Source organism: Plectropomus leopardus, chromosome 11 (assembly GCF_026936395.1).
Source record: "Plectropomus leopardus strain MGB_pleo_1.0 chromosome 11, ASM2693639v1, whole genome shotgun sequence".
Lineage (NCBI taxonomy): Eukaryota > Metazoa > Chordata > Actinopteri > Perciformes > Serranidae > Plectropomus > Plectropomus leopardus.
The window spans coordinates 7103631-7117786 of NC_142186.1; the positions used below are offsets into that span (position 1 = coordinate 7103631).

The 14156-nt window shown below is 39.9% G+C and overlaps 1 protein-coding gene across 2 annotated transcripts in view; it reads right to left on the reverse strand.

The window, feature by feature from the left end:
- The window catches only part of zfpm2a (zinc finger protein, FOG family member 2a), a 154960-nt gene that overhangs the window by 74211 nt on the left and 66593 nt on the right, over positions 1 to 14156 (reverse strand). For both annotated transcript variants that reach the window (XM_088083898.1, XM_042490344.2), the window contains exon 4: positions 13907 to 14031. In XM_088083898.1, the coding sequence (XP_087940024.1) occupies positions 13907 to 14031 (125 nt within the window). The remainder of the gene's footprint in view (positions 1 to 13906; positions 14032 to 14156) is intronic.

Genomic DNA, 14156 nt, shown 5'->3' on the forward strand with positions numbered 1-14156 from the left:
CAGGGGTTTGCCTCCCTGTAGGGTGGCTGTCCTTCTTTCTCTGAAGGAGGTGAAGCAAGTGAAGCCTCCGCGCTTCTCCACTTCCCTCGCCAATGTGACCAAGAGAGAGAGAAAATAGGGAAACTGCTGAATTTCCAAGAGTGACAATGCTTATATGCAGGGGCACCTCCAGAAATGTTTAATAGGGGAGGCCACTGAAAATCTTTGGAATGGCATACCAAAACTGAAAGGCATAACTGAATTTTAGGAATTCGATTGTGCTGTTTCAGGATAAAGGGTGGCTGAAAACTATGTATGGAAGTTAAGGAATCACCTACTGATATACTTTGATTTCTTATTTTACAGTTAATATAACAAATTATTGTATAACAATTATTTGTTTTGTTTTTCAATTCATTATAAAGCAGGTATAGATGCTGTATAAATGCTGTGAAAAAATTTAAAAACACTCGGCCCACTTGCACAAGCCGTAGTCAGAAACTGTGCTTTTAAACAAGCCGTCAGGACTTCCTTGAAGTTGTGATGTCACAAATGTCTATATAAGGATAGAAAATGCCACTGCAGTGCCATTACAGTCCCCAGCTGTGATAATGGCACAGAAGTGCAGATGTAGAGGACCCAGAAATCCTGACCAATCAGAGCAGAGCAAAAATAATGTTTTTTGAAAATGAAAGCATGTAAACATGCTATAGTTGAAACCCAAATTGCAAGTATTAATCAGAAAATTTGCATGATATGGGGCCTTTAAGTTGTCTAGTTTCACAGGAAACCATTACTTTTGTGTTAACTTAAAAAAGGAATGCGCCACAGCCTCTTGGAGACAGTAATGTTTGCCTCCAAAATTGTATTGGGGGGGCACCCCCTGGCCTCCCCTTGCGCGTGCTACTGCTCATTTCCTCAGTTTCTAACCAGCAGCACAATGTGTAGGAATGAAACTTCAAATCTTAAAAACCTCCCTTTAAAAGAGACGATCAGAACAACAGCTTTATATTTCCACAATCACAGCTAACAGAGGTACTGGTCAGCCATCTACAACTATAACACTAAAACTCTGCTCTGAACTCACTTTGTGCTGGAAGACCAAGAGGACTATCAGGGGCTTGCAAAGGGAAACAATCGAGGATTATCTGCACCACTTTTCAAGAAAGTTGTTTCAACATATCACAAGTGCAGCCATGACAGTGACAGATGGCAAAGCAGCTGGCACCACTCAACTTTGTTTCACTTTTCTTTCTTTTTTGCCTCTTCTTGTTCTTCTTCCTCCTCTTGTGCCTTTGCTGCAATAGAGGTCTGTTGTGTATTGAAGTGTTGGATAATCATTCATTTGGGAAGACATATTGCGTACTGTAAAAACAAGGCGCTATGTGTGAAGCCAGGGAGTTCTGAGCTTGACTATTGTTGCCTGTCAGACTAACATTCTGCACAGACTGAAACCTAGCTTTGCTTATTTGTTTGTAATAGCACAACTAAAGAAGCATCTCTGCAAATCTGCTGCAAGCAAGCAGTCATTCAAATTCCTAAAACTCTTAAGATAAGTGTGTAAGTGACAGCGTGTGACTTGTTTAAGTGTTATGCTATCCCGAATGGAACAGTTGTTCATGAATGTTAATGTTCATGTCAAGCTGTTTGTGTGTGTTTACGATGTACAGAAAACATAAGCATGCAGATAGTACGTCTCTCCAGTGTGACAGTTTGCTATCTAGACTGTGTCGATCCCTGATGGGCCACTGGCAGACAGCAAACACCAAGAGAGCTGTGAGGGGGGACAGGGACACCCAGCTCACCCTCAAGTCCTGAGGAGTGGCCCCCCAGGACCTGGAGCCTCAATGGGGCTTTCAGTCATCACCGGCCCTGCTCTGCTGCTGCTGCTGCTGCTGCTGCTGAGCAAGGGCTGAACTCACTGCTGCAAGAGGACAGCTGCCTGTCTATCTATCACAGCAGAATGGCCACATCTTCAGTTTCTGTGAGGATGGAGCTGTGCCATTACACAGACGTGAGCAATGTTTCCTTAGTGCCAAATCTGCAGAATAGCACACATTCGTCTTATCTAGATCTACCTGCTACAGAAAAAGTGAATTAAGACATTTCTAGTGTTTGTAAATGATGTCAGGAATTGACATACTGACAATGGATGTTTGGGGATGTGCAAACAAATCAGATATGGATAGAAATCTGCAGCCCAAGACATTATGTTATGCAGTGGTTGAAAATAACAGAGTACAGTTTGTCAAGTACTGAAGTACAATTTTGAGGAACTTGTACTTCACTTGAGCGTTTGCATTTTATGTTACTTTTTACTTCTATTTGACTACATCTGAAAGCAAACACTGTATTTTTACTTCACTACATTTATCTGACTTTAACTACTTCGCATATTTAGATTATTATACAAAATATATATCAACTGTGCATAATGTATTCCTATATATTAAACCAACCAAAAGTATAAAGGGTCAATAAAACAAGCTCCATCTTTACATGCTGCAACATTTAAGGTAACTTCTGTATTTTTCAACCGAGACCCCATTTTCCATATTTTTGTGTCTAGCTGACTAATGGAGACAACAACTGTTGAAAGTGATCCAGTATCGGCAGCCAAGAAACAGGCTACAATGTAACCACTCGGGGCATTTGTTCACTGTCGATTGACATCTGTTAAAAGTTCTTGTTTTTGCCACTGCCAAGCTCAGATTGTTACTCTAAGTGTCTGGCAATATTATTGAAATGGCCCTACAGACATAGACCTTTTGTTAAAGAGAAAGATCCTTTTGTGTAATAAAAAACAACCAAAATCGCTGTCAGCGAACCAACCAGACTAATTTTAGTGTGAATAGACAGCATTTTATATTATTATTATTATTATTATTATTTTTTTTTTTTTTTTACAGATAACTGGGTGAATTAAGGTTGTTTTTTTAACAACCAAACAAAAACTGCTAATTGTTGGAACAGTGGACAGACAAAACAAGGCAGCTTTTGTGAGTTTTACTTTTTTTCTTTTGATTTTGAAAGAACTGTGTACAATGATAAAATTACTGTTTATTTAAAAAGAGTCTGGTGGTGATGGAAATGTCAGGGCTGTTTCTAGTTATACAAAAAGGATCTTACTCTTAACATGAAGTTCTATCTCTACGGGATCCTTTCCATAATGTTGTCAGAAACTTAGAAGAACAATCTGAGCCTGTCAGTGGCAAAAACAAGTGCTTTATGTGGACATATATTGACAGTGCACAATTGCCCATTAATATTACATTGTAACCAGTTTCATCACTACCATCTGCAGCCCTTTCGCTCAATACAGGACCAGTTTTAAAAATTGTTGTTCCCATTAGTCACTTACAAAAACACATGGGGAAATAAATAATATAAAATAAAAAAGTAACAATTTGAAATGCTGAACACACTTATATATCAATAATTATATCCAGTAATATAATATAAATAATATTATTCTGAAATGGGCCATTCTGCATTATCAGTACTTTTACTTTTGGTACTTTGTGTACATTTTAATTTTAATTTTGTACTTTCATTCAAGTGATATTTTGAATGCAGGACTTTTACCTGTGATAGAGTATGTTTGCATGGTAGTAATGCTGATTTCACTCGAGTAAAAGATCTGAGTACCTCTTCCACAACTGATTTTATGTCATAAAACAGGACAAAGGCAGTGGTGGAGAAGCATTCAGATCCTTTACTTAGGCAGAAAAAGTAGCGATAAAAAGATGTAAATAAAAAAAAATCTGTTACAAGTTATAGTCCTGCTTTCAAAATCCTCTATAAGCAGAAATTATATGCAATGTCAAAATACAAGTACTTGTTCTACAGAAAATGAGTAATCTGATCATTATGTTACTAAATATTACCTTAAAAGATTTAATGTATATAATGACATTGTATTTTAAATATTAATATTTTTTTATTTTCTTATTATCTTTTTATCTATCTCTATAAAGTGACCAGTAACTATAGCCGCAAAAAGAAAAAAGAAAAGGCATAATATTTCCTTCTGAAATGTGCTTAAGTGTAAGTATAAAGTGGGGTAAAGGTGCTTTTAATAACAGCAAAAGTAATGGAGGAGTGAAAGACTATGGAGAAAAAAAGAAACTGTCAATGTTTAATTTGTTTATCTTGTATTTTGAGGAGAAAAAGAGCTCTGATCCTTGTGATATGATGAACAGAATTTTTGAGAACTATGATTTCAATTTTAAGAAAATACTGCCACTATCCCTCCCACCCATGGTTTCAGTTTGAGCACAATTTGCTCAGAAAATGATGAATTTATAGATACAAATGCTACACTTTCTACTCAAATGATCATTAAAACAGTGAACACTGAATCACGGTGCCTGTCTATATTTGTGTTGATCTCGTCACTGTACCCTTGGCATGTTTGAGGAAACCATGCAGCCATTACAGTGAGCACAAAGCAAATCAGTGAGTCCTGCTCTGCTTATCAGGGGACCTGCCATATCAGTTTGGGTAGTTGTGTTGTGATGTAAGGACAGCAAAATGTCAGGTTCACTTGTAGATCAAGTCAACCATGCATTATCTCTCAAACAGCGGAGCTCGGCTGTGGCCATAATAGCTCCGACTAGCTGACTGACTGAGTGCTTCACGGCTAATACATGGAGCTGTGGGCGGCAATGAGTTCCAGCCATGCACACGGAAACTTTGAAAGAGTAGGCTTGAGGAAAAAAGCGTACAGAAATGTACATAAAGAGACAATGGCAGTGAGTTTCTTTCGCCACAGCCTGCAATCATTATCCATCTGACTCACAAACAGACATCAATGTCATGTTGATCTGTGTCGAAACGCCCAGATTTAAAGGGCTACTTCAATAGCATTTGCTTTGATGTCCCCTTCTTTTAATGTATGAACATGAAAACCATCGATAATGCCATCGATAAATATATGGATGACACTGTGTGAGGGAAAGCAGGCCAGATAATTACCATTTTACCCATCTGAAGAGACCCCAGCCCTGATATTGGTTTAAACCCAAGAAATAATTGATGCATGCAATCACAAATTGGTTCTCCGCCTAAAATTTGGGCCCATTATTTCATTAGATGAAGCCACATTCTTTGTGCCAAAATTATTTGTGTGTCCAACACAGAAATTCAAATCCTGTTAGTCCTGATAATGTCTGGCGTTTTCAAAACCATATCCAAGACAGTGTGACTTACAGATAGAAAGCACGGGCCACCTTTAAATGCAAACATAAATCAAAATGTTTGGACTTTAAATTGTTAGTTTAATGCTTTGTTTGTTTACGTGCATGCATATTTCAGGATGTGCATGTGCCATTTAGCAGCTATGCTACAGAGAGGTCCTATCCTGGGGTGCCTTCTTGCATATGTAATTGGATGTTACTGTAAATAATTGCCTGGGCATGTGCCAGTGTGATGATGGTGATGATTTGTGTGTGTGTTGGCTCATGTGTGACTGTATGTGTGTAGAACATGTGTGCAGTCGTTCTGTATGTCTGTGTGAGTCTGTACGTATGTGTGTGTATGTGTGTGTGTGCGAGCGCATCTGCCCCATCCGTACTCCACTCTCAAGTCCCACTGATTCTCCTTTCCAGCCATGTTGAATCCTCTTTTCCTTATCAGGCGAGCCCAGGCCTGCATCAGGCTCTCCTTGCTATGACAGAGGCTACAACAATAGGCCTGCGATACCGCTGCTTAGCGCTGCGTTTCGGAGGGGAAACCTGCCACGGGCGCAGATTAACTACAACACACACACACACACACAAAATAGATTGCAGCCTCCAAAACAAAACATTTTTCAGAATGCCTCCTCTTGATTAATGAAGCAATGACAAGAAGAAAAATATAATTTCTGAAACAGAAAAATCTGCCACCACTTGTTAAAGTTTAGGGGTAGCTAACAATAAACATATTGGAGGGAGAGGGTGGGCAAAAAAGGGGGTGAGATAAATGGCTTGAGTGATGGGCTGAATAATTTCTGGAGCATTTTTTGGGTTGCACAGGCCCATATTCCTACCCTTGTACTAAATTACACAATAATCACACTCCATCGGCTGACAGCCTCTGCCTCTCTCTCTGTCCCAGGTGAAAATTAGGACAGTATCTTGACATTTTCGCTCCTCTGTAGTCTACAAGCTAAAGCTCTCTGTTCGCAGCCAAAAACAGCAAGCAGTCTGCACGCGCACGTCGAGGCGCTCCCACACGCCCTCCCACACATACACGGGCACGACGGTGTGACCCAAAACACACACTTTGTGCACATGTGCAAGCATTTAATTGCTATGCTCTCATGCACATTTTAGCAAAAATATGTGTGAGACATAACACCAGTAGATTTAAGAGAATTTATGAAGGGCTCATTTTGTATCTTTAGTCATTCCTAATGACAGAATGAGACAAAATGTAACAGAAGTGTTTTCCTGAAACACAAAATATATAAACACCTAGCCTTTATGTACTGGCAACATGTAACACAGTATGATTTTGACTGATGATTCAAGGGTAATCTATAATATTGTGTTAAGACTAAATTGGTTATTATACCTTATTAGCCTATAGCATTTATTGACTTTTATAGTGAAATGATTGCCTTTGTTTTAGGACCCTTGTATGAAAAAGATTATAGCAGTAGATCTGTTTTATCATAAACATGCTCACAGCAAATTTAGCTCATACACGACACAAGTATATTAAGATAGAGGATGAGATAAGAAAATAAAAAGGCCTGATAGATCTTAATCTGGAATTACGCAAGTATTCTGCATCACAATCACCATGTAATTTGCACTAAAAGGCCCTCAAAACACATACAGACCACAATTCCATTGAATCCAGACTCATTACAGTGCACCTTGACTAAGCCCCAGTAATTAGCATTGGTAAGGCATTGTACAAGAGGCGGCAACACCCTCATCAACACACATTTACAACAGAGCTCTAAATCTGCTGCTCATTAATAGCTCGCCTCCCAATCAATTATTAACACCTACAATGGGAGCCAGGCTCACCGGGGCCAGGCCTCTCACTCCAGGCAAACCGTGGGCCACCTTCTCCTCCCCGGTTCTGTCCAGCATAGGTAATTACCGCTTTTAAAGACACCTGCTACTCAATAGCTTCGACCCAGACTGTTAATTTAGCCCCTCGATTGCAGACATTTATGTCTGAGTGTCACTATTAATTTGCGTTAATTTGGAGAGTGCGAGGGAGTCGGGGCGGAGGCGTTGTCGGCAGCCGGCTGAATGTGCTCGTCGCTCACCTGCGCCGGGGCTGCGGCTGTAATTGGAGTCTAATGGTCTGATTGATCAGTGAGAGAAGTGAGGGATGAGACGGCACTCTGGCAGCTCCATCAGTCAGACAGAGAGGAGAGGAGAGGAGAGGAGAGGAGGAGGAAGAGGAACAGAGCAGAGGAAGCGGCTGACAACAGCAGCACAACGCCAATTCCTGGGTGTTTTATTCTTTTTGGATCTATTTTTTGTCTTGCTGTTTGTTATTTGCTTTGAGCTCCTCTTTCTGCTGCCTTGTTCACCTTTGACTAACTTGCTACAAAGCACTCTGACACGGTCTCTGTCTTTCAATCTAGTTTAGAACCCTCTGTTTCTCTGATTTAGGATGCCTTAGCTGCATCTCGTTCTGTTACCATCTTAACCCATTTAGAACCCAATAATGATCAAAGCATGAAAAAAATACTCTAATGATGGATTTCCACTCTAAATGCATGTAAAAATCACTGGGATTTTTTTTTTTTTTTTTAATTAGGATACTTTATTATGTGTGTTTTATTATGTCTATTCCAATGGACAAGGAATCTTATTGCATAGTGGCGTCATAGTAAAAATGACTTTTTTTTTCAACAAAAATGTGAGATTATTTTTTCATAATTTACTGTTGTTATGCTTTAAAAGACATTACACACACACACACAGACATGTATATATACATTTTTGTCATTTTGACTCAAAATATCATTAATTTCGGAAGTATCTCCTGAAAACTGTGTGAAAAAGTTCCTGAGATGAACAGAATCAATAAGATGCATTTTAAGATGATTGTATTATTAGAAAATAAAATCAAAAGAGTATTTCTATTTTTTCTCTATTCATTTTCTGGTGCCACTCAGATCCACTGTTCATTCCAGTGACGGATATTTTTGAAAAAGTCCTAAGTAAACATTACCCTGCGACATTCAGCAGATAAGGAGCAAAATGTTCCTCATGTAGAGAAAAATTGATGTTGATTGTTGATGTATGGTATAAACCAAAATTACAAACTTATTTGTTTCATAATGAGCAGCTACATTGAGAATCTAATGTGACGTATAATTTAAACAAAAAACAAAGAACAACATGTGCACAGTTACACTTGGGAACATTACCATTAGCCTTAGAGATTTAATGCCACTCCAGAGGAGGACAGACATTTTTTGTCGTGTGACACAGGAGAAATGGGATGTACTTTTAAGTAAAATTACGATGAAAAATTTTAGTTATGAGGGGGAACTTTTTTGTGGTAGAATTTGGTTGTCAGACCTGGGATAGATGGCAGAGTATTGTGTGTGGTGACTGAGCACTAAGATAACATGCATTTTGGCTTGATGACTGAAACAATGGTCTTGTAGGGTTGGGGAAATGCTTGTGTGCATGAAACAAAAAAAAAGAAATTAGGTGTCGAGCGATATTGGTTTTTCAGGGCCGATACTGATTACTGATTATGAGTACTTAATGAGACCAAAAACCAGTATTTGGAACTGATATTTGGAACCGATATGCATTTACAATAAAAATGAAATGAATGAAAAATGAAAATCTTTAGAATTATATCGAATATAGCAAATTCCAACACAAAACTTTGTTTAAATACCTTTAGCATTCAACATCATACACAGAAAATGCCCAGCACTTGACTTTTTTATAAAGTCAAGTAAAAATTTAAATAAAAAATGAATAAATAAAAATGGATTCCTGGGTTTTTACAAATTAAAATATCCTCCCAGGCATACACACTACTTGCACTTTTTAGTTATTTTTTATTGGCGAACATTAAAATAAAACACTTATACAGATAATCGTCAAAATACTGGCCCAGATAAGTAGCCAGGGCGATAATCTGTCGACCCCTAAAAGAAATCAGTCAACCAGTCTGTGTAAGTTATATAACATCTTGTGTTGACTTTAAACACAATTTAAACACAATTTCTTTACAAACAATATGACAACAATATGATTTATAGACTGAAACTAGCTTCACTGTCAGCCATGCTTGTAACAAAAGGGGGCGTGGCTCTACTGCAGTCCACGTGGAAAACACTGTGATTGGCTTGCATACATCCTATCAAATAAGTCTGTGCCTTTGGATGGAGTAAGATAACAGTAATCATAGATCTGGACATCCTAGAAAAGTAATGTCCATCAGATTGGAATGGAGATCAAAACGCTCTAAAAAAACATTTAATGCGGAAACTAGTTCTGTATTTGGACTAAAATCTATTCAGTCTGTGTGATCTAAGGATGACAGAGAAGGTATAAAAACACCACAGTAAGGCCAGCCATATGAGCTGTCCAATACAGCACAATGTGATTGTGTTAACAGGTCTGCAACAGCAATAACTATAACTCCAGTCCCTCATGCCAAGCTGAGCCCCTGGGGTCTACAGACCTGCCACGGCCGACCCATCAGCTGTGAAATCTGCTTTCCTCTTTGATAAACGGTCGAGATGTGACCCTATCTCTGTCCTGCAGATGCCCAGATTTCCTGTCATGCTTTTTCCCCTCTGTTTTTTCTGCTTCCCCCCTCTCTCTCTCTCTCCCCTCCCTCCCTCTCTTTTCATTCTTTCTTTTTCAAGCTTTATACCTCTCTTTCCAGGCCTGTCTGGACAACTGCATGTAACGCTCCACTCGCCGTTCTTTTCTCAGCATCATCCATCACTCCCCCGGTCAGCTACTGAGGCCTGTCGTCCACCAGCAGCAAGTGAGCGAGCCAGCCCACATCAGCTCCCACGCCACGGCACATATAGCTAGGCCAGCTCCTGCTCCCATTTGCTGCCTCTAGGGACCCTCCTCCCATCCTTACCCACCTCTCCATCAGACTCCACAGGACGGCTCCCCAGACACCATCCGGACCTGCTCTGCTCCTTAAAGACTCTGCTTGTGCTAAAGTGCTACTCACGTCCACTTTAATGCAAAAGCTGCTTAAATTCACTGTATTTTCATTATTTACTGTAAGCCACTTTAAGGAGTCATTACACTTTAGTCCTTCTCCGGGCATGATGCCAAGGATTGCAAAACGAACCTGTGCACTGTGCGCGGCGGCTCGACAAAAATAGCTTGACCTCTAAAAAGTCATATCTTAAATGACGTGTCTGGATGAAGGGATAAAATATGTTTGATTTCAAAGAGGGCATATCAATATCTCACCGGCGGGTCATGTGTTTCAGGCACGAGAGAGGTGTCACTCCTGCCATATACCTGGCTGCCTTCGGGTAATTCATTCACCTCTGTGGTTTCGAAAAATCTAAGAGAGTAAAAGGGAGATTTAATAGTCTGTGGAGGTCACACTTCATAAGAATGACTGAGAGTGCCTCCTAGCTGAGGTAGAGACCCATGAAGCAATGAGCCTTTATTTCTACCTCAAACGCTTTCTGCCGCCTTCTGACCCGGCTCTGCAGCACTGGCCGCCCTGACATGCATCAAAACTAGCCTGTTTTCTTTTTTTTCTTCTTCTTTCTCTCCTCACAGTCACATTTGTTATTTCAACTTTTCCCTCTCCAGGTGAGGCATCGGGGTTTGTTCCTGTCTTGATGTGTCAGTGTTTGAAGATTTTTGCACAACTCCCTCGCCTCCCACTGAAATAACTGAGATAAATGCAGCACCGCATTACGGATGTTGCCAACGGCTGCATGTTTAACAAGGCAACAGCTCAATAACAAAAAATAAAACTATGCTACTGTAAATGAGATGATTCCCTTGTGATGCACAGAAAATACTGGAATTGACTGATATTTTCTGGCTTAAGAAACAAAGTAAAAAAAAAAAGTTATGCTGAACCCTAAAAGGAGGCTCAATAAAACAAAACATGCCAGTTGGGTTGACCTAGCCTTTAATGAGAGATAGTGAGAAGCTGCTAACAGCCAGTACCCCATTTGAGAGATGAAACTTAGGAGTGGAGGAGGGCAAGCAGCAAAGCACTGAAAGGGCCCCCAGGAGAATAGACACACATGAGATCCTTAAAGGCAATATGCCAAAGCTTCTTCCTCGGCTTTTAATTGCGAGGGAGGTTTGGCATATTCTGTAACCCTTCCACAGCCTATTACAGGTGATGACCAGCACCTGCTCGCTTTTGAAAAGAAAAAAACTGTGGGAGATCTAGAAATAAGAGATAAATTCCTAAGAGGGCAGTTAGTTAAGATCACTCTTGCCAAGAGCAACAATCAGTTTATGCATCTAGTTCAGCAGGTGATGAATCTGTAAAGTTTGTAAAAGCAGCAAAGCAAAAAACACAGATAACTCATATGACATCACTTGGTGAGTGTGCGGGTCATTTGAGGGACAGTTGAAGGTTGGCTTTGGATGTTTTTCAGGAAAATTCATGCAGAGATTGCAGAAGAAATATATGGACTGTGTTACTTTGGAAGGCAACTTGAGGTGTTGCTCTGTCAAATCACTTTTCCGCCCAAGGATAACCGGCTTTACCCTGAGAGAAGCCATATTTCATGGCTATAATACGGCCTGAGTTATTGAAAGCCACTGATGACTTCAAAACCACGAGGGGAGCTTAGAAAACAGTTGAAACTGCTCCGAAAATGATTTAATAAAGTTACGTATTTAAGGAATCTGGGAAAAACTGGGAAGGGGGGGCTCTGAGTCTAAAATCCTCGTGGACTTTTCCTTATGTTTCTTAACAGGATGAATGTGAGCTTGGTTATGATTTTAATATGAATTTCTTACTTAATCCAAATGCAGAATGGAATTTCAAACCCACGGAGGGCTTGTCACTCCACCAGAGCAGCAGGTCAACACGGGCCTCTGCTGGGATCTTTGAAACAAGAGATATAAAGCTGCTGTGCGCAGGGTAACATCAAAAATAATGGATTATGACTTCATTCAATTGAAGCCTGGACTGAGCTCAAAATCCACCAATTAAAGTGTTTTGTAATAAAATATGCAGATTGAATGGTTAAAATGGACACACTTCAAAGGCTTTTGTTGGGGGCCAGTTGGATCCCGGAAGAGTCACCTCAATAGGTTTGAATATCATGGGAATTGCCATTAATATGGTCTTTAGATGTCAGGCCTTCTGATAATCATGTTCTATATGGCTGCTAAAGGCAAAGTTTGACTAAATAAAGTGATTTCACTGCAGGTTTTAATTAGCGCTTTGGTCCAAACAACAAACAGTTTTTTAATAAGGCATACCTTGTAAAGGAGTTAAAATTTGTAACTAATGGCTTAATAATGGTTAATAAATCCATCATTGATATTTTATGTATCAATAGCAAGTCATTGATAAAGAAACCATTTGGGTGTTCAGTTAGTGAGGAAAAAATTTGGCTGGTTCATATCCTCTTCTACTGTATCATGACTTGTTTTGTATTTTTAGTCCATACGTGTACCCCATCCATTCATAAAAAATCTCTTTATATATATTTATCAATTCAGGCCACTGACTTTGTTATGTCACACAATACAGTGTAGCTGATGTGAAAAACTGCATGGCAAACCCCTTTCTTTAGCTAAATCTGGACAAGACAGACAGTTACTACTGGACCACAGTCAGATCAGGTACTGCGAGATCCAGGATTCCAACTTAGCACCATAGTGAAGATTTAGACAATATGTCTACACTTCAACTCCCATACATGATTTTGTATCATCTTCAATACTGCAATGCTCTTTGCACTTGATTTCATCCACTTTTGTACAGCTTGTACAAAATTTCAGTCACAATACAAGATGGCATCACATTTAGAATCTGATTGGGCCCAAAAAAAAATCCGGTCAAACCCTATACTGACCCACATGTCAAAGCTCGACCCAAGCTGGATTAAAAACCTAAATTTCTGCTGTATATATACATTTATATTGTGAAGTAACAAAACATTTATCAGAAGCTAAAGTCAACTAAAGTCTTTTCACTGCAACATTTGTGACATGGGTTGTGTTTGTAGCCACACTGTGCTCTAGATCACTCTCTGGCACACACTGCAATGTTCCTAAATTCGGGGTCCTGGTGGAATATACCATCATTTCAGAGAACCACGCTATTGTAGCAGCAGAATGTAATCTGGAGACCGAGCAGCAGAGCGCTAAGCACAGTGAAAGTGAAACTTCTGTTGTATTGGTTAATTCATATGAGATGAGAGTGCCCGAGCACCAGGAAATCGGCAAGAACCTGGCCTGATTCAAGCCCAGGTGAATGTTGAGAAATCACAACCCAGCCAAGCCAGGTTCGGGCAAGGTCGGGCTCAACTGGATTCAAATCAAACTTTCATCACATTACACCTGATTTATGGCTTCTTTACATAGGCTGTCTGTCCGGTTTAGGATTTATTTTAAAACTGTATTTCTAACGTATAAAGAATTACACGGCCAGGCACAAAGCTACATTGCTTAACTTACCTGACATCCTCTAGCAAAGGCCTCTTGGCCGGAGCTAAAGATAAGCCGAAATTGGCTACTTTCAGTGAAGGCCCTGAAACTTTGGAAGGATGTTCCGAATATCATTTGTTTAACTGAATCTTTGTCCTCTTTCTGTAAATAACTCAAATCACACTGGCTGTAGATACTTCAGCCTTATTTTATTTTTTCCAGTCATTTCTACCCATTGTGGTTTAAGGCTGTCTTGTTGTGGTTGGTTAATATCACAAAGTGGTACCAAAAAACTCGAAACAATAGAGCAGATGACTAAAACAAGGACATACCAGTGCAGGGCTGTCAGTGCTCATCTCGATCTTCCCCTCAAAGGGTCCCCATGTTGTCCCCACTGGGAGCTGCTGCCGGCTGTGGATCCGACGCTCACCATCTTTGAGGAACGCGTCCAGCTCTCCTAAAAACACACCAGAACCCAACACAGTCAGCCATGATGCTCAATATAGCGCACAAGTTCCACATCAAATCACAGTGACGTTCATTCATTGTCCTTTCGCCTCAAACCTACATGTGCGATCACTT